The sequence below is a fragment of the Lissotriton vulgaris genome, chromosome 1_1 (genome assembly GCF_964263255.1).
Source record: "Lissotriton vulgaris chromosome 1_1, aLisVul1.2, whole genome shotgun sequence".
In the NCBI taxonomy this organism is placed as follows: domain Eukaryota; kingdom Metazoa; phylum Chordata; class Amphibia; order Caudata; family Salamandridae; genus Lissotriton; species Lissotriton vulgaris.
In genome coordinates, this window is record NC_141685.1 from 973,776,452 (window position 1) to 973,797,170 (window position 20,719).

Genomic DNA, 20,719 nt, shown 5'->3' on the forward strand with positions numbered 1-20,719 from the left:
CAAACACCCTCATCAACTTAAGCACCTGTGGATCCCTGGCCGACTGCCTATTGACGACCTGCACTACCGACATGTTGTCCACTTTGAAGATCACCCGTTTGTGCGCCAGCTCTTGCACCCACACCGTCACCGCCACCAACAGCGGGAAAAGTTCCAAGAACGCAATGCTCCGCCCCCCAGCCCTGCCAATGCGACGGCCATTCCTCTGCACACCACTTCCCCCGCCAATACAGACCGAAACTGCCCACCCCACTGCATCCGACGAGATGGTCACGTCTCATTTCCAGTCCTTGGGAGGCGCCATGGGTATACCATTGAAGCGTTCTAAAAAGGCCCGCCACATACGCAGGTCCTCTTTTGTCCCCGCCGACAATCGCAGATGATGATGCGGCAGCGTCAGTCCGGACAGCGCCAAACCCAGCCATCTGCAAAATGTACGACCCGCCCGTACAACACGGCACGCAAAGTTCAAATGCCTCAGAAGGACCTGCACCTCCCGAACTGTCACCTTCTGTTTCCTCAACATGTTGTCCACCAATGAAAGCATGTGCACCTTCTTGTCCACTAGCAGGCGTGCTTCCATGGCCACTGAGTCAAGCTCTATTCCCAGAAATGACAGCACCGTGCTGGGACCCTGTGTCTTCTCTGGCGCTAGGAGCACACCCAGGTAGCCCATAAGTTCCGTAAAACCGTCCAGCTGCTGCTGGCAGTCCACACAACCAGGTCGCCCCATCAAGAAGAAGTCATCCAGGTAGTGCGTCACCGTCTCATTGCCTGTGTTCCAGCAAAAATCCCACTGTAAGAAGGTACTGTAATGCCCAAACCAGGCGCACGAAATCGAACACCCCATGGGCAACGCTTTGTCCACAAATATGTCTCCGTCAAACTGGATCCCCAATAGCTGGTAGTCATTCGGGTGTACCGGTAGCAACCGGAAGGCCGACTTGATGTCACATTTTGCCATGAGGGCACCCGCCCCCACCGACGCCACCAACCGCCATGCCACATCCACAGAAGAGTAGGACACCGATGATAGCTCTGCCGATATATAATCAATTACCGACGACCCTTCCGGCTACGACAGATGCTGAATCAGGCGATATTGACCCGGCTTGTGCGCAGTGACTGATTTCAGATTTTCGGCCCACCTGGCAATTCTCGGACCCTGGTACCCCAGCCGGAAACCCTTCGGAAACCCTCGCCGCAACACACTTGCATCTTCGGTCTGTGGATAAGATGCTAGGAGGGTCTCCAGCCAGCCCTGTCTAACCTGCGTATGAGCCTTTTCCAAGCACCCTTGGACCCCCTTTTCCTCCCCTGCCCCCGGTCTGTGGCCCTGTGGTCGTGGACTGCTGACTCTCATTGCCGCCCCAACTCTCCAGCAGTACACCACCAGGTGTCTCTTCCTGCATTTGGAGCACTCATGTCGGCATCTACAATACTGTCTGGCACACGCGCCCTTGTTGTAGTCCTAACATGCTCCAACCGTGGCACCAGCGACAACCTCTCCCTGCCCCAACCCCCCACGGGTGGGGTGGGCCGAAAGGGGTGAGTCGCGAGCGGCAGACCGCTGGCTGTATAGATCGTTTTCCCAAACGTCACCCCCCCATGGTCTGCTGATACAGATTCGAGTCGAGTTCCCCCCACTTCGCCTCGGGTCCACCGCCAAGCATGCTCAAAACTCTTCATCATAATGCAACCATGCATAACCCCCATACGTGACCTGCGCCCGCCGGATCACGTCCATATGGTTTAAAAGCGCGACCGACCGGTCTGGGTACTTCTCGCAGTACACGCTGGCAAATATCAGAAAACCGGCCGACCAATTGTCAAAGTTCGTGGGAACCTTTGGCCGCTTCGCCAACTCCTGATCCTCTTCCTTCGACCCTTCTTTCGCCGTCAGCTCACGTTGCAGGAGCTATAAGATATCCAGATAGTCCTCCTTCCAAATCTTCTCCTTGGTGGCCAGCGACAAGTGCGCCCCAGGGGTTTTGTAATGCCCATATAAGGCAGCTTGCACACCAGTATATTGTGACTCTCTTTCCCCTTTTTACCCTCCTTGGTTCCCCCATCCTTCTTCGCGTCCGCGGACCCGCCCCGCTGGCACCCGCCTCGTCGAGTCCCAACCCTGTGTCCCGCACGTACGTTCCTTTCTTTAGGCGCACCCCTTCCTCCCCTCCTTTAACATCTGTACCAACCGACACCTTGTCCCGTTGGGTCCCACCCAACTAGCTCCCTGCTCCGCAACGTTCCTTACCTGGCATCAGGGTCGGCATCCGCACCGGATCCTGCCACCTAACCAGTGAAGCATGGGGGGCCGCCACTCTCTCCCTTCTACACCTCTTTTGCGCATCAAACAAATTAGGAACAGCATTACTCCGCACCCTCCATCCTGTCCTTCCCCCTGCCCCTCCCGAATTTCCCCCTCCTCCGAGCTCTCATCACCGTAGTCTAGCTAAAACATCTCCCCTCCTCCTGGTCCAAACCTGCGAGACCCCTCCTGTCCTGCCATTGGCCGCCCTCCGCAGGCTCCTGTCTGCTCAGTCCCGCCCATTCCCTACAAGTACGGAGCAGTTCCCCCAAATCCACACTCTCCCTCCTCCTCGCCTCATGATACTTTTCAGGGTCCCGATCGGTACTGACGGACCTCCGCCCCCGGCGGTCGTCTCGACCCTTTGGGGTGGGGCTGGCGGGGACTTACCGCCCGCCTCCCATAAGACGCCATCATCTGGTCGCTCGTGGGAGCGCGACCGCCCACATAAGGCACAGCCGGCTCATCCCCTCGGTGGAGTGGAGCTCTCCTGAGCACCTGACCAGATGTTCCTGTTGAAAGAAATAAGTAGAGTCCAACATGCCGGGGTTAAAATGCCCCCCCCCTCCGACAGATCCCCCAGAGTCCCACCACGCTCCCCCCGCGCCCCTCCCCACCCCAACGAATGACCCCCGATGTGAAGGGGTAGACTGCCATGCCCCCAGTTCCCCTCCTGTGCCCAGGGCGCCCCCACCCCCAATCCCCCCAGCCGCCTACCTCCTACTCCCCATCGCTCCACACTACAGACTCCAACTCCCGGCGCATGGAAACGCCCTATCCGCCCCCCAAAAAACCCCTATTCGCCGTATTGTGCGTCGGCCTGGGCCCCGAAATCTGCCCACCAGGGTCCACCCCCGCACCCATTCAGCCAACCCCCTCCTCCCGCCCCTCTTGGGCAACAAGCCCTGCTCCCACTCGCCCGGCCCCACCCCCGGGCTCTGCGGCCTGCTTATTACCCCCAAAGTCCCGGCCCCCCTCCTGTACCTGCAGAACCCCCCCAAGCCCCCTGCCCCCTCCCCCTCCTCCTCCCCTGAGCTATCAATCAGTAGGGGCGATGCCCCCCATCATAGTCTTGCACTCGGGCATTCCCCCACCTGCCCCCGTGTCTTTGCCGCCTCTTATCCTCTATGGCCTGCCCCCGCCGCAGGGCGCTGCCCCCTTCCCATAGTGACTCCCTCGTTGAACGCTTGTCCCCCGCTCACGTCGCCCCCCCAGCCCCTTCTTTAAAATTCAAAGCGCTGACGCGTCCCCGGTCCTCCGCCCCCCCGACTGCGACTCCTCCCTCCGCCTCTATTCGCGGCCGCACACGTGGCGGCTCAAATGCCAGCACCGCCGCTGCGGCCTTACCTTCACGTCGGGCCGCAAGATAACCCTCGGATCCTCCATGCACCCCATCATAGGAAAGGCACATGACGGTAAGCTCCCGGCTGCAACCCGCCACACAACTTCGCCCGCAGTAACGTTACCGACAGCGCGACACACCGCACAGGACAAGCAACCACAAAACCACCACAGGCCAACCAAAAGTCGAAAACCCCAAGGCACATCACAACCAGCTGTAGGGTCACACATCGCAACCGGCTGTTGGGTCACCTACCGCAACCGGCTGTTGGGTCACTTCCACCAAAATGGTGGGTAGCTCCCCGAAATGGCCGGTTATAATTTAACCCTGCCCAAAAACAGCCCAATCAGAGCCCGAGAAGCCCAAAAGGGGCCCAACCAGCCCAAATGGTGGCTGGCTGCCCGCTGGTCTTCTGCCCCTCCCAAAGCCCTATTCTGGTTCATTGAACCGAAATAAAGTGGATTGGTCTAATTGTTATCCCTTACTGTATGTAATGAAGGCCTAAGTTGGATGTTTAATAACTGCTCCTTATCCAATTGTTTATCATAGCAGTTCTTATGTGACATGTATTTCTCTTACAGTTCACCAGATACGTGGGAAGTGGAAACCTATATGTGGTTGCCTCTGCGGTTTCATTTTAATTTTTCTAGTCATCATCACATCAGGTAAGAATTGTAATAGTCAAGTTCTGTTTTCTTTACCTTCAATAGTTACATCAACACATCATGAAATTTCCTTCTGTGTTTCTGTTGTCCTTTTTCATTATCACTCCCCCACCTTTCAAGTTATTCCCAAAAGTGTAAATAGTCCTGGGTTTCAGAAGGATCACTCCTTCCTTGAATGGAAACGAGGAGAGGGATGCCCATATTGCACACACTGTGTATCCCCTTTGCCTTCCTCAACTCCGAACTCTTTCGCGACTACAGTGAGACTCATGGGTTTTCTTGTGCCTCAATGCAACCTCTCTTTCATCCCTTGCATTACTGGGTGATCTGAGTGGTGAGGTCTGTAAGACATACGTGCATATTGCAATACACTTCAAAGGACAACATGTGTAATTTGACACACAGGGCCAACTGGGAGCTCAGCACTTGAGGGAGCATTGAGGGGAGAGGGAGCCCTTTACTCGCCAAGGCAAGGGCAGGCAGTGGTGCTTGTAAACTAACATTGGAAAAGCTAACAGGTCCTGCCTTTTGGCTGCAGACCTATTGGCTTTGCCTGCACCTTTTACCGATACGAGGCACGATGGCTTGTACACATGCATGCTTCATCTCACATGCGACATGACGCTACGGTGTCCCGGCATGATGAAGTAAACACTTGCATACATCATCATGGAGCTCATGCATAAGGCATGATGTGGCCTCCATTTTAAAAAAATGTATTTACCATTCCCAGATAACAAACACCAATCTTGCAGCAGTACATCAAAAAAATGTATTTAAATGTGTGCAAAAGTGCAATTTGAAAAGGAGCAGGCTGGCAGCAAAGTGCACTCAGTGAAGCCTCCAAAAATCTTTTCAAAAGGTTTTTATTTGTATTTTAAAAAAGAATGCAAAGACTTTGACAGAGGAGTGGATAGGCAACAGAGGGTGGGGAGAGAAGTCACCCGAGGGGCGGGGGATAAAGAAACTTAAGAGTGAAAGGAAACAATGGACGACCTTGAAAAGGGGAGGGAAAAGAAATAAAGAAAAAACAGCCAGACACTCTGGTGTGGGAGAAGCAATGCACGAGCTGGGGAGGGGATGGTGGATGCAATATAGAGTATGTGGGGGGGGGGGGGGGGGGTGAAGTTGAGGATGGAAGTAGCCACAAAGTAGAGAGCAAGAAAACATGCACCACCGTGAAGTACTGAAAGAAAAGGAATACAAAAATAGTTCCCTAAATGTGAATAGTGGAAACATTCAAGTCATACGTTCATAAGTATGGTAAAGAAATTATGGACACACACAAGAAGAAGAAATCCACCAAATGGTAAGAAATTCTCTAGCTCAAAGGCCACTGACAGCTGTTGGTATGGTATACAATAGCTCTTTGACAATAGACAACTAAAATCTGTCTGTAGGCAAGACCTAATGAGTATCCACACACTAACAATGCCCATGAGGCACTCACTGCTCTTGCCAGGTCTGAAATCTACTGAGTTCTGCATTTGACTCCCTTTTTCATTCAGTGGTCCATATAGTACCTGGCATTTGTGGATAACATTTATTACCCAGAGCAGCAGCCTCAGGGCCTGATTTAGTGTAGTGTGAACGGGTTACTCCTTCACGTATCCACTCATACACATCACATTATATCCAATGGCAATTGGAATAAGGAGGGCGTGATATTTCGTCATCTTTTTGGTTGAGTAGCTATCCACCAAAATCTAAATCAGGCCCTTATTGTGATGGGTAATGAGGACATTCATGAAGTATGGAGAGCGATGGTCAGTTTGTCTTTACTGAAAGTCTGCAGACATATGATCAACTGCGGCCAATTAGTGCACACAGCTTTCTAAAGATGGTGACGAATGACAGCTTCAAGGCACACAAGGGCCATGGATCTGATGTCAGGTCCACCGCATTGCCTCCATCATCTGCCATGTCTAATGCCAATTGTCTGTTTGTTATGTGATTTTAATAACTTTTGTACCTGAATTGGCAAATCACCTTTATAAGAAAAAGAAAAAAAGACAAGAAAGTGTCAAAAAAAAGATAAAATATATATACAATCTATGAATAATAAAATGAATAATTGATTTATCAATTGGGTGATTAGTCTCTGTACTGTTGGGCGATATCACTCTAAATTCTATCAGTATCTTCCATATATAGGTTTTGTATCTTTAGTTCTCACACTTGGCTATAGACCGTTCTCAAATTATCTGATGTCACATGTGTCAGGGAGTATAATATAGCTAAAGGTTTCCCACTACTGTAGCACCATGCAAAGACATGGAGTCTGAAGGTGTCATGCTTGTGTTGAGGGTAGCGTGATACCCCTTCTGTTTAAATGAATTACGCAATAACTCCAGGAGCCAACAGAGGTGTTTGACAAGGGCTGGCATGGTATCTGATGCAGACAAATCAGTGCATTGAGGCACAGAACATATTTCGGGAATCCTGACTATTAAACGATATGTTTACACTTGCACCATTTAAATCATATTAAAATATTCTAAGCTGTTATACGTCATTGATCCAAATGCTTTTTTAAAACTGTTTGGGCCTCATTTATAAGGTTTTACCAAAGGGCAGCGCCTCAGGCCTTCCTGCGGCGCTGCCCAACGGTAAAAGAAAAGGGCAGAAGTGCGCCGTATCTATCAGATACGGCGCATTCCTGTCCTTTTCCCCTGCGCCGGCACGTAATGGGCTGCTGTGTGCCAATGCAGGCACCTTTGCACCATGGTGCAAGGGTGCTTGCGTTGCGGGATGATTACTTCTGTGCAAGAAGGGAATCCTTCCTGCACAGAAACAATCAGAAGAGGCTTTTTCCTCTTTCTGCACACATAGAAAAAGGAAAAACGAGGAGAGATAAAGAAATTTCTCCTCGATGTGCCTACCTTACGCCTCTCCTGGGGGAAACGACCTTTACAACGGCTCATTCACAACAAAGGGTCTGAACCACGACTCCTTAACAACGACTGAACCTGAATCACGAGTCTTTTAACCACTAATGTATTTACAACTACCTCTGGCCAGTAGATGGCACTCTTGGTTTGTATGTGAAAGATGTATTACTATTACTCTCCTGGAGAGGCGTACGTTTTTGCCACTGGCTCAGATTTACGATTTCTTGTAAATCTGGGGCAGTGTCAAAATGCCATGGATGTTGCTAGGATCGCGCCAAGCAACACCCATTGCACACCCCTTTAACACAGAAAACTGGACAGCAAGAGCGGGAACCCATGAGCAGAAATTAGACCTGAATAAAAGGCACAAGAAATAAACACTAGGAATATAGCAATCTAAGCGCTCAAGCTAAGACAAATTTAATTATGGTATGGACACACAGACACAGGTTGAGGTTTGGGGGAGGCACAAGCTAATCCCACATGAGAACCCTCACTCATTGGGCCACTCCGCCGTCAGACTGCTAACACTCTAAAAGGAATAGCATGCCATTTGAGAGGGTAAACGTTGTATTATGTACAAGCTATGTAACATTCTCTAACATATCAGGATACTGAATGATCACTGACTTGTACAGCATTTCCCAATGACCAATCAGAATTTTTGACTAATCAGTTCGAATTTCGATTGCCCAACAGGAAGTCTGAAGCTTAATGCCTAGAACATTCATTCAAGTTATTGGATTTGGTATTTACCTAACTATGTCATACCTCTCCTTGTCTACAACCCAAATTAATCTTGGATTTGTGAGTATAGTTTTTTACAATCAAACACTGATGTTTCCCTTTATTCTGTTACAGCTGTCATACTTTCACAAGCCAATGAAACATCCATTGGCTTTCAGGAGCCATGCCCAGAGAACTGGATATATATTAATAAGACCTGCTACTACATCTCGGAAGAGGAGAGGGGCTGGGAGTCCAGCCGGAACTTCTGCCAAAGTCAAGGGGCTTCTCTACTTTTGTTGAAGAGCCACCAGGATTTGGTAAGAGGGTCTTACACATGATATTCTGTAAGCCTTTTAGTGCTAAGGACAGCATGGTGTTGAAAGGGACACACTTTATCTGTGTGATGCTTCTATTGAAGTTATGTGACCCACACCTTGACCTTGATAGATCAATCATGTCATACACCAGAGGATCCTTCCAAATCCACCCAAACACTGAAACTGTTGACTGTGATCTCAGACATAAGGTCTCACCATCATGCTGCCAGCTGCATTGTGAATCTGACGGGAAACATCCTTTACAACGCAACTTTTACTCCGCACTACCATTACGACGCAGCTATTACAACGCAAGTCGTTACAACGACTTGCGCTGGAGGGCGCTGTAGGGTAGGGAATAGTTTAATTTTCTATTCAACACCTTCCCTACTATCCACGGGGACTGGAGTTGGAATAGAAAATTGAACTATTCCACTATCCAGCGCCCCCCAACGCAAGTCGTTGTAACGACTTGCGTTGTAAAAACTGCGTTGTAATGGCATGCAGAGTAAAAGCATGCGTTGCGATGACATACATCCTTCTAGGGTCCGATCCAATTTTTAAATGCTACCCCTGCTCCCAAACCTGTTTCTTTACGGACATCAACAATCACCGGTCTGTAAGCCATTAGACCGTAGTCGCTCGGCGCAAATGTATGTGTGTATACATCAGCCAGATTGGTAAGCATATACATTATTTGTCTTATAAACAAAAAATTTAAAAAGCAAACAGAATTAGAAGTTGGTTGGAGGACCATGGGGATGCATTCTCAAAGCCCTGGTGAAAGTGCTGAAAAAAGCGACTGCCTTTCTAGTGCAGGAGATATCGTGGGACTTTAAGCAAGCATAGTTAGGCTCCTTGATCAAAGTGGAAGATGGAGAAAAGCTACTGGTAGGCTTAAGGCAGGATTTAATCTGTGGACTCCCGACAAAAAGATCACTTTGATTTTTGGATGACCAGGGTCAAATGTAATAGACAATTCTGTAGTTTAGATTTGATGCAATAAATTTCAGCCACTGTAAAGATTCTGCTGTAAGGTAGAAGGTGAGTAGGATTTTATAGAGCCCTCCCCCCCACAGTCTTAGAATTTCATGGTTGACTCACTTAGATCTCTTTTTGACTTTTGAATACATGCAGAGTCATTGAATAAGGTGAGGCCATGTCAGGCGGTGTCATAGCCGAGAACCCCGAGTCCCAAATATTCAAAAGGCAAGGCTCTGTGGCATAAGGTGGCAAGTAGAACACTTGATACACATCAGCATGAAAACAAAATGATATGTGCCAGACATCTAATACCAACAGGCAGGAAGTGTTTCATAAGAATATCATGGTGGGTGGGTTCAAATTGCAACACAAAATCCAATCAAACCAGGGTATGTATGTATGAATGTATGTATGTATGTATCCATTTATTTATGTGTTTATTTGTTATCTATAATGGCACCTTCTGACTAGCTATGTTGAAGCACTAGTTGTGAAGTTGGTTGAGAGTTTCAAAACTGACAAAGACCGCCTTCACACAATCTGCAAAATTGTGTCTGCAAGAGCTCTTGGATTTTTTTGTGGATATTCAGATCTAGTAATTTGGAGGATCAAGTTGAATTAAAAGGGGACTGTCCCTTTTATTGCAATGAATAATCCAAGAGGTGTCAAGATGGTAAGGAAAGCATGTTATTTTAGTTTTTTTTTAAGTTGAGCAGATTTAGGGGCTTAATCCGATGCTGGCAGAAAGGGCTCTAGCCCACATCGAATTTGCCATTTGGATTCCTTTCCTACCGAGCCATTCTGATGGACTCGGCCGGAAAGGAATCTGACTCAGTTTTCCGGTCGGCTCACGACCGGCTCTGAGAGCCCGTCCGTCATCCGGAAACCCTTCAGTACTCCCGAGCCGGCTCTTTTTGGCTGAGGGAGTACACTGGCAGTTTCCCACTGCCTTTTTTGTGCTGGTCTTTCTGGCACAAAAGGCAGTAGGAAACTCTCTGTGTGGGGGCCGCCAGCAGGCCCCCATGGGTGCGTGTATGCCGAGTGGCAGCCTTTGGGGCACCTAGGGTGGCCCCTTGTTGATCCCCACACCCCTGCTCTTTCAATGAGAGCATACATTCCGTTTGGAATGCATGCTCTCATTGAAAGGTATATTTACAACAAGGGGTGGTGAGGGACAGAGTCTCTGAATTAAGCAGAAAGCTCTCACCCCGTCAAGAGATCAGGGCTAGATCCAACACCGTTTTTTAGCTCACTGCACCATCCCAGTTTCAGAACCTGGCTGTATGCAAATTAGTCTGTTCCTGTCCCAGTGCATGATGGGAACAGGGCAAACCAAACTACAAAAGCCAATTCTTACACTGGGAAGGAAACAAGCTCCCGGGGACCGGTTTCTGGCATTACAGCCGTCTTCGGCCCGGTTTGCTTGAATCCTGATGGTGCAATGAGCAAGGGTCTCACATCTGAGAATACCCTTCCACGCTTAGGGTGGACAAAAATATTTACAACAAGGGGTGGTGAGGGACAGAGTCTCTGAATTAAGCAGAAAGCTCTCACCCCGTCAAGAGATCAGGGCTAGATCCAACACCGTTTTTTAGCTCACTGCACCATCCCAGTTTCAGAACCTGGCTGTATGCAAATTAGTCTGTTCCTGTCCCAGTGCATGAAAGGTATAGGCATGCGACCGAAGATGGTTCGGTCGCATCCTACTTGCAGGTCGGTAACCGACGACAGGAGGTATTTTGGTTCCTGACCTCTGTCGGACGGACTCCGGTCTGTCTGACACCGGAATCAGGCCATTAGTTGGGATTTTAGATCTAAGTGCCGCCCATTCCAGAGTTAAATGTGATCCTGTGACACAAATGGACCTGTTTCCATGTAATTCGTGGTTGAAGCTGGACTTATTGTTACGCTTTGCATTGGTGGACTTCAAGGTTTCACTAGGAGTACAGATCAGGGAAGCACCAGTATGTATTCCTGGCCCGGGCCCTTATTTGCTTTGAAAACGGTGCAGAAAATTTTGAAACTTTGTCTCTAGATCTCCAGAATCCAGTGAAATGCTTTGCGAGATGAACTGATATGCTCCAATGTTTTTAAAAATGAAGCAGAGCCCAGTTGCCTGGCTTTGCAGTCTCTGTAATTTCATGATATCTTTCTTTTATGGTCCTCCCTAGTTACTATTGTACTAACCCTGTCTCTGCATTACCAAGCGAACTTGATCAATATGGAGCCTTGTCAGTATCCTAGGGGTAGAGGTTGGTGTTTTTAACCACAGTTTTTATTTGAAGGTTAAAGGATACACTTGTGAGAAAACACGCCCCAAGATTTTTAACCTAGTTTGGACCGGTTGGGAAGGCTCTTAATTCCTGCATCCAGTTACATAGAGGGCTGTTTTCTGAGGATTCTTTCACTTCAATGAATTTGATCCAAGAACAATTTAGCCATGGAAGCTCTCCGTCATCAAGAAATAGATGGTTTCAGGAAGATGACGAAGATTTGGTGATGAGCTTTGTGGGTACCCAAATGGATGTGGAATTGGATGCCATCTGTATATGTAGATCTGTAGTTTGCGCTGAGCCAGTGGTTCCAGGTAAATGCTGACGATGTTACAATACAGCAAGGATTCTGATGAGACTCCATATGCAACCGTTTTCACCTTAGAAGAGGGGAAACCAATTCTGTTTGCTAGGGAATGATAGGAAGGACTGGAATCACTGTAGGGCTGAAATTGGATTCCAGCCCGTAATTCACAGGAGTTCTAGCAGTCTTTTATGATTCACGGTGCCATATATGGTGGACAGGTCGAGGAGGAGTAGGATTCCTTTATTTCACATTCTCTAGACAACAAATTGGGTCTTCTCTGGAACTGGATATTACTCAGTATGTGCCCCATCTCAGTTTGAAAACTGATCATTTGTTATTTAGACTCATGTTAGCTTCTACAAAACCTTACAGCTAAGCGTATTAACTGTATGATTTTGCTGATAAACAGCAAATTAGATATACGTCCATAGTTCGGAGGTTCCAATCAGACGGAGAGATACAATGTACCTGATGATCATGAACTTCTGATTCTCTTTATTGGCGATTTACAGAATAGAAATAGAAAAATACTTGTTTTTTACCATTTCATAGTTTAGGTTTAGGGATTTATAGAGCACATGGCTACCCACAGGCATCCCAGTGCTGATAAAGAAACAGGACAGGAGGATATATTGTACAGAGATTAGGGGAACAGCCATGATTTAAGTCTCTTTTTAAAGGACTGTTTGTCTCCAATCAGTCGTAGCTCTGGGTCCATACTGTTCCAAAGTTTTGGCACCAAGTGTGTGAATGGCCTTCCACCCCACCTAAGTCACTTGATTCTGGTGGTGTGCATCTGAAAGTTTGACCCGGATCTGAGGTGGCGACGAGGTGAATAGTGGGAAATCACAGTTCGTAAAAAGGCGGGCCTCTCCCATACATGGCTCTATGGGCCAAGCAGATGGATTTAAATTTGATCCCGGCCTGAAACAGAAGCCAGTGTAGGTCCCTCAGTGATGCTCTTACTGACAGGTGGCTGGGTATCTTAAGAAGCAGTCTGGCTGCTGCATTCTGTATCACTTGTTGCCTGTCAGTCACGTATTTGGGAGAGCCCTGGTGTAGTGAGTTGTCATAGTCAAGCCTCCAAACTACCAAGGCTTGCACAACCGTCCTCCTTGAGTTCGCTGGGAGCAAGCTTTCCTGATCATTCGAAATATCCCAAAACAGGTACTCAAAAGTTTTTTGGCTTGCGTTTCCTTCGTTAAATTCTGGTCCAGCCACATCCCCAAGTGTTTTATTGAAGTTCTAGGGGTGGGGGGAGAGCCCCAGTTTGCTGGCCAGGGGATCTCTGAGCATGGACTGAAGTTGCTGCCCAACATCATAAGCTCCATTTTATCCCCATTCAGCTTAAGACTGCAGTCGGTCATCCATGTTCCTATTTTTTCCAGACAAGGGGTCAGTTGCCTTTGGTTAAAGTTAAGTGAATCTGCAATTGAGACCACTAGTTGTGTGTCATCAGCAGATGACACAATGGAGAGTTCGAACTCCTGTACTATGTGAGCTGGTGGGCTCAAATAAATGTTAAAGAGGGTCGGACTCAGGGATGATCCCTGAGGTACTCCCCAAGGGGCTGAGAAGGTGTCTGACAGAATGCCAGCCTCCATACACTGAAAGGATCTATCATTCAGGAGCGAGGCTACCTAATATTTGGCTGTTCCTCTAATTACGATATCTTTGAGCCTGTTGACCAATATTACGTGATCTACCGTGTCGAAGGCCACACTTAGATCTAGTAACACAATCGCCGCGGCTCTTCCCTGATCTAGTATGCTTTTTAGTTTTTTGGTGACAACAAGTAGTGCTGACTCCGTGCTGTGTTCCGGTCTGGTGTAGGATGCTATTATATTCTAGAAAGTGTGAGATGATGCTGTTCACATGTTTCTCCGCAATCTTTCCCAGAATGGGCAGCAATGGGATCGGGCGGTAGTTTGCCAAAGAGGCGGGGTCAAGTTGGTTTATTTTCAGCAACAGCTTTTACAATGGCATGCTTCCACTTTTTGGGCACTATGCCTCTTTAGAGGGATATGGAGATGAGGTTAGAAAGTTGAGTTAGGACGCATTTCCCCCCTTGGGCGAGGATATGGTGCGGCGGGAGGTCTATAGGGGATCCTGATTTAATGTTTTGTAAAAGGGAGCCAGCCTGTTCTTCACTCAGTTTAGGGAGGGTAAACAGAGCCGGTGGAAGGGGGGTTACTGACTGCTCTGTGCTCTTGGGGAGTTCAGGAGTGCACCTGGGGGCTTCGGTTACTACTGATGACTGGCTTGTGTTTGAGTGAAGGGAGTTGTAAATGTTTTCCACCTTACTCTTGAAAAATGTAGCTTACCCATTACATCTCTCTTTTGAACATTGAGAAAGGTTTGTACCTGATTCAATTCTTGTGAGAGATTTTACGATCTTAAACAGCTCCTTTGAAGAGTTAGAGGACTTCTCTATTTTTTCTTCGAAAAAGGCTGCTTGCACTTTTCTAATGTTCTTGTGGTATTGCTGAATAGCTACTTTATATGCTGTTTTAAGCTCAGGGTCATACGTTTTCCTCCAGTTTTGTTCAAACTTTTTACAGCTTTTCTTTTGAGCGACTAACTGAGGGCTGAACCAGGATGACCTGTTTGAGTTTTTTGGCTTTATTGGAGCTGGTTTCCTGAAGTTCCGATTCAAGGATCCTTTCATCCAGTTTAGCCAATTTTTATGGACTTCCTCTAGATTTTTTATATCTTGTGGGGAGGTTGCTTCAAGGTCTGTGATCCAAGCTTCGGGAGCCAGCCTTGGCCATTTATTTCCTAGTACTGGCCACCCACTTGTGGGATCTGCTATAGGGGGTTTTAGAAACCAGATTGAGATGAAAAAATTATTTGTCCATGGTATTCGCATGGGTGCAAGCAGCTCCAGTGTGGAGTCATTAGAAAAAATTGGGTCCAGAGTGTGGCCCTTTTCATGGGTGGCCAGATGTACCAGCTGTGTGAGTTGTAAGGCATCCAAGTCAGCTAAACAATAAACATCTCTTAGTCAATGGATTGGTATGATTGTCCAAATTAATGTTGAAGTTGCCTAATACAGTGAAGGCGCTTTTCCCTACCCTCAAGCTGGCCAGGATGTCCGGGACAGGCTCTAAGAAATCATACAGATCCCTGTGGGCCTATAGAAAAGACTGCCTGAAAAGGAGCATGTCGGGGTGAAGGACAATATAAAAGCAAAAGCCTCGCATTTGACAATATTGAGGGGGGAGATGGTACAAGCCAGATGGGATTTGCAAATGATGGCGATACCACCTCCAGTTGTGCCCACTCTATCAAATCAGTATATTTCAAAACCCTGGGGAAGGGCACTTACGATCTCTGGGATAGAGCTTTCTCTTAGCCAGGTTCCCGTTAGGAATAGAACCTCCATCTCTTCCTCCTCGATTAGTAACCTGATCTTGATTGCGTGCTTTGGAAGGGATCTACAGTTGAATAGTCCCATCTTCCAATGTTTGATATGGTCTATCTTCTTCCCTTCGCCCTTTCAGTGCTGCACCATGGTCCCTGCTGTAAATCCGGAGATAGGGCAGCTCAAGGGCTCGTTGGCGACCAGGGAGTGCAGGCAGGAGGAATGAACTACTGTATTTAGTGCCTCAAGCTACTTTTTTTGTATATTTTATAAGTTTTTCCAGAGCCCAGGCGGTTTGGCCAGGATTCCTGGCCCCTGGTCCGGGACTGGCAACGACGGGCGTGGACAGGCGCAGACAGGCTTGCCTTCGGTGCGCCCGCTGCACGCGTTCTCTGCGCGTTGGCGTATCCCGGTCTTAAATTCCGACCAGGGAGGTACCAAGAATGATGACTAGACTTTTAAATCCCAAAATGGCAGCTGGTTAGAAGCCCTCCGGAAGTGAAGGCTCTTTTCCCTATCCTCAAGCTGGCCAGGATGTCCGGGACAGGCTCTAAGAAATCATACAGATCCCTGGGGGCCTATAGATAAGACTGCCTGAAAAGGAGCATGTCGGGGTGAAGGACAATATAAAAGCAAAAGCCTCGTATTTGACAATATTGAGGGGGGAGATGGTACAAGCCAGATGGGATTTGCAAATGATGGCGATACCACCTCCAGTTGTGCCCACTCTATCAAATCAATATATTTCAAAACTCTGGGGAAGGGCACTTACGATCTCTGGGATAGAGCTTTCTCTTAGCCAGGTTCCCGTTAGGAATAGAACCTCCATCTCTTCCTCCTCGATTAGTAACCTGATCTTGATTGCGTGCTTTGGAAGGGATCTACAGTTGATTAGTCCCATCTTCCAATGTTTGATATGGTCTATCTTCTTCCCTTCGCCTTTTCAGTGCTGCACCATGGTCCCTGCTGTAAATCCGGAGATAGGGCAGCTCAAGGGCTCATTGGTGACCAGGGAGTGCAGGCAGGAGGAATGAACTACTGTATTTAGTGCCTCAAGCTCCTTTTTTGTATTTTTTATAAGTTTTTCCATGCGGTGTGGCCAGGATTCCTGGCCCCTGGTCCGGGACTGGCGCCGACAGGCGCTGACAGGCTTGCCTTCGGTGCGCCCGCTGCACGCGTCCGCTGTGCATTGGCGTATCCCGGTCTTAAATTCCGACCAGGGCGGTACCAAGAATGATGACTAGACTTTTAAATCCCAAAATGGCAGCTGGTTAGAGGCCCCCCGGAAGTGAGTATTTTCCGGCAGGGGAGTTCTCCCTCCACACAATCAGCTACGAGAGCTGAGATGGACCGGGGAGAGTTGAATAAAAAGCGTGTGGCAGGTAATAAAGATTCCTGAGCAATTGTGCAAAGAGCAAGGTGCAGCTTAAATACTAGTTTAAAACTTAAAAAATGCATTAGCAATTCGATGTGGTCAACAAAGTGCAAATGCGCTAGCAGTAGTGACGATTTAAAACAAATACATCTAAAAATAGCCTGGGTAACTTTTAGAGCTTCTAGCTAATGTCCGTGGAGATAACTGCTGTTCCTGATCAATTGCGCGTTAGCGCTATCCCGGTCTTAAGTCCCGACCAGGGAGGTGCCGAGAATGATGACTAGTCTGTCAAATCCCAAAATGACAGCGTCTAGTGGCCCCACGGAAGTGAGTATTTTCCGGCTGGGGAGTTCTCCCTCCACACAATCATATGAGAGCTGCGGTAGGCCGGGAGAGTCTAATACAACGCGTGTGGCAGGTAATAAAGATTCCTGAGCAATTTCAAGTAAGGTTCAACTTAAAAGTTTGATCTGAAAGTGATGGAGCTCCCTTACCCAAGGATAAAAAAAAATGGTATGCCCAACCTTGCCAAAGAGCATGCCTATTGCTTTTCACACTATAGGGGACCCCATCTTCTATCAGGATTTTAAACCAGAACAATGACTGCACTACAAATTTCTCTCCCTAAAATGCTGTACTTCCTAAAATAAGGGATCCTTCTCAATCTGGTGCCAGGAAAAGGTTTATCTTGGAAGTCAAAAGAACGAAACTTTATTTCATTATTTATTTGTGTATTTATATAGCACAAACCTCAATCAGATGGATATGAAATCATATCATAAACCAGAATCTTGGAACATTAGCAGAGGGGTGCTATTTGAGTATTTCAGCCTTTTGTAAATGGCTGGCGTGAAGACATACTAGCACTTTACTGTGGTTGGATCCTCAATTGTTTGAATGGTTTGAATCATTCAATGTGATTTCTGAGTGTGCCACTCTGTAAAACTGAAATGAAACCTAGGATTTTAAACAGAACCTCAGTGGCATTGCCATATCCTAGATCTTATGTGCACTGTATGACAAATTGCCCAATGAAAGAAGAAGAAATGTAGTCTGAACATCTGGGCCTAATTCACAGCGAATGATCGCAGTTGGATATTTGTCATTGACTAGACTTTCAGATGTCACAGTGTCCTAGTAGTGTTTTTGGGGATATAGATGTTGCAGCAGGCAACAATATTCCATTGTGTAAATGAAATAACATGGGCGACAGACAGGATTGACCCATAAGAACATTGTGAGATGATGCATCACCATCTCCTCGACTGACCAGTACATCAACCATGACTTAGCGTTACCCACCCAAGTCTCAAGTTCCAGAGACTCTAGGACTGGAGTTCTGGAGAATGCTAAATCCTACCTGCTAAAGCAATGTAAGACTGATGCCATGGCCAGTAACTCATGCAGCTCAACTCCAACACAATGGAAATACTGGTATTTGGGAACAAGACCTCTGTGGTGAAGAAAGCAACTCCGGACACTTCTTGGAGGTAAGATATGCCAACTTTATTGGGAGCCAGCAGCGTAACGGACACCCCACTGCTGACCAGTCGAGCAACTGACACAACCAGAATGCCCATGCAGGAACAATCCTAGAATCTACCTAGCACATTCTAGGAGGGTAAGGGAACAGGGAACAAAGAAAGGACTAAAGCATGGAATATGAGTAAAACAACATAACTTACATGTATAACAACCTCCCCATGGGACTCCACCTTGTGGCTGTTGGAGCCAAGACCACGACCCCTTCCCACAGACCATGCAGGAAATCTAGGGACTATCCTAGACGACAAGCTCAACATGACGGCTCAAGTCAACGCAGTGCGCACCTTCTGCTTTCAAATCCTACGCTTGATGCAAAAAATCTAATAATGGTGCCTCAGAACACCAAGCGGACTATCTCACAAGCAAACATGACCTGCAGGCTAGACTACGCCAATACTCCCTATGCCGGAATCTCCAAACAACTCCTACTCAGACTCTAGGCCATCCAGAACACCGCAGCAAGACTCATACTCGACCTCCCACGCCGCACCATCATCACACCACACCTCAGGAAGCTACACTGACTCCCCCATTCACAAGCGCAGCCAATTCAAACTTCTCACGCACACATACAAAGCTCTACACAACACAGGACCAGAATACTTGAACAACCACATACACTTTCACCAACCCACCAGAAATTCCCCACATCGGCAAAAGTAAAACTGGAGGTCGCTCATTGTCCTACATCACACCCAAGACATGGAATGACCTCCCACATCACCACATCAGTTCCTCCTCCTCACGTCTTGAATTCCGCAAGCAGCCCAAGACCTGACTATTCGCATGAGCACCTTGGGGACCACAAACCTGCCCAAGCACCCGGATACCCTCTTGGATGACTAGTGCGCTATTCAAATCAGAGAATCAGAGAATCAGAAAATGTGGCCAAATGGCTAGAGCGGTCGACCTCGAAGCTGGGAAACCAGGTTCAAGTCTCGCTAGGGACAGCTCAACATCCTGTGATTCTGGGCAAATCACTTAATCTCCCCGTGACTAACAAAATGAATGTGTCTGTCTGTAACGTAACTGGTGCTCATGTAAAGCGCTCCGATACCTTCAGGTCGAGTTCGCACTATATAAAACAACCCCCCCCCACCAAAAAAATATATATATCATTACATAACTAATTGGTTTTGAGCTAGTAACATGCATCCTGGGAGACAGTCGAGGAGTTCATCAGGATTCACATTGCACAAAGTGCAATCAACATGATAGAAAGGAAAAACATCACTCAAATTCAAAAATATGAAGCTGCTCCACGTCAAAAAGTGCCTAGCTTGAACTAATTCCTGTCAGAATTGTCTAGGCAACCAGGGTCTGAAAACGAGTTAGGAGTAACAGATCCTAGGTGAATTTAAACAAATGGCTTCTCAGTGGATAACAATGAAGGTTTATATTTCAGAACCTTAAATCACCCTGGGCTACCTACCTTTCTTGTAGCGTACTAAGGAGTCATTTTGATGCTGATATCTGTAGGACGGGCAGTGGGCATAAAGAAATAATTTTAATAAAATCATTCTATGAGTGGCTCCAGGATGCTTTTGATAGCCTCATAGTACTAATAACAACAAAAACAGGCAAAAGAAAACAAAACCTTGGATGAATGCAGAACAAAAAAAGATAAAACAACTAATAGCCACAAAACAAATAAAACCCAAAACAAACTTCACCTACACAAACTTAACAGAATATATAAGTCATCTATCAAAAAAAGCTAAAAAATGGTACTATTGGGGGCGTGTCTAAGATGGCGGCGTGATCGGATGTAGGTCTCCGGAGCTCCCTGCCCGATCCCGCCATTTCGCCGAATATTGCCACAGTCTCCCCCCGATCTGCACTTGGGGGCGAGGAGATATTGCCTGCTGTTGAGCCCCCGCCATAATTCCGCGATCCCCAGTAGCTGCCGTGGCGGAATCGCCGAGAAATCAACTTTGGCGCCTTGCGGCGGCGGCCGCACCAACGAGTGAGGGTCCCTTTGGCGCTTCCCGGCGGCCTGCAGCTCCCTCCCAGGGGTGAGTGATCCAGCGCACCAAACGGCGCCCTGCTGCCTCCCGCCGCTGCCGATAAACCTGCAGGGATCCCGGACACTGCCTGCCTCACCGGCGCTCCGCCCGGGTCGGGGACCACTCCCGACTGGCAGCACTGCTACGCGAGGCCCCGGCTTCGGGCCTACTCGCGGATCATCGGCGCCTCTCCCAACGGCCAGCCGGCGCAACCAGCTGCGGGTCGGACTGTCTCCCGCACCACGGAGCGAGTTACGCGCCCTCCCCTGCCGCCACAACCACTGGGAGGGGCGGCGGCCACCACTCAAGCGACCCGGTGGTTGCCGGGGGGCCCGGCCGACAGTGGTGAAATCGAGGCCCCGGCTTTGGGCCTATATCCCGCCTAGCTCGGGCTCCCTGCGTGGAGGCCAGCCTGACCACCAGAAAGGACCCGCATACTGCGTGCTCCAGCTACCGCTCCCCCACACCTCCTAGTGGCCTCCACCAGTCCGGAACTGGCCCCGTGGCCCTGCAGCACCGATGAGCTATTCTCCTGACGCCGGACCAGCCTAGTGAACGGTGAATCCCAGACAAGCCAGGCTTCACAGGTGAGGAGAGTGAGAAGGGGAGC

General features: G+C 48.2%; 1 protein-coding gene across 1 annotated transcript in view; it reads left to right on the forward strand.

Annotated features, from left to right (window-relative positions):
* The window catches only part of LOC147748319 (ultra-long-chain fatty acid omega-hydroxylase-like), a 243,271-nt gene that overhangs the window by 55,114 nt on the left and 167,438 nt on the right, over positions 1-20,719 (forward strand). The window contains exons 2-3 of the mRNA XM_086960205.1: positions 4,235-4,318; positions 8,071-8,255. Of these exons, the coding sequence (XP_086816331.1) occupies positions 4,235-4,318; positions 8,071-8,255 (269 nt within the window). The remainder of the gene's footprint in view (positions 1-4,234; positions 4,319-8,070; positions 8,256-20,719) is intronic.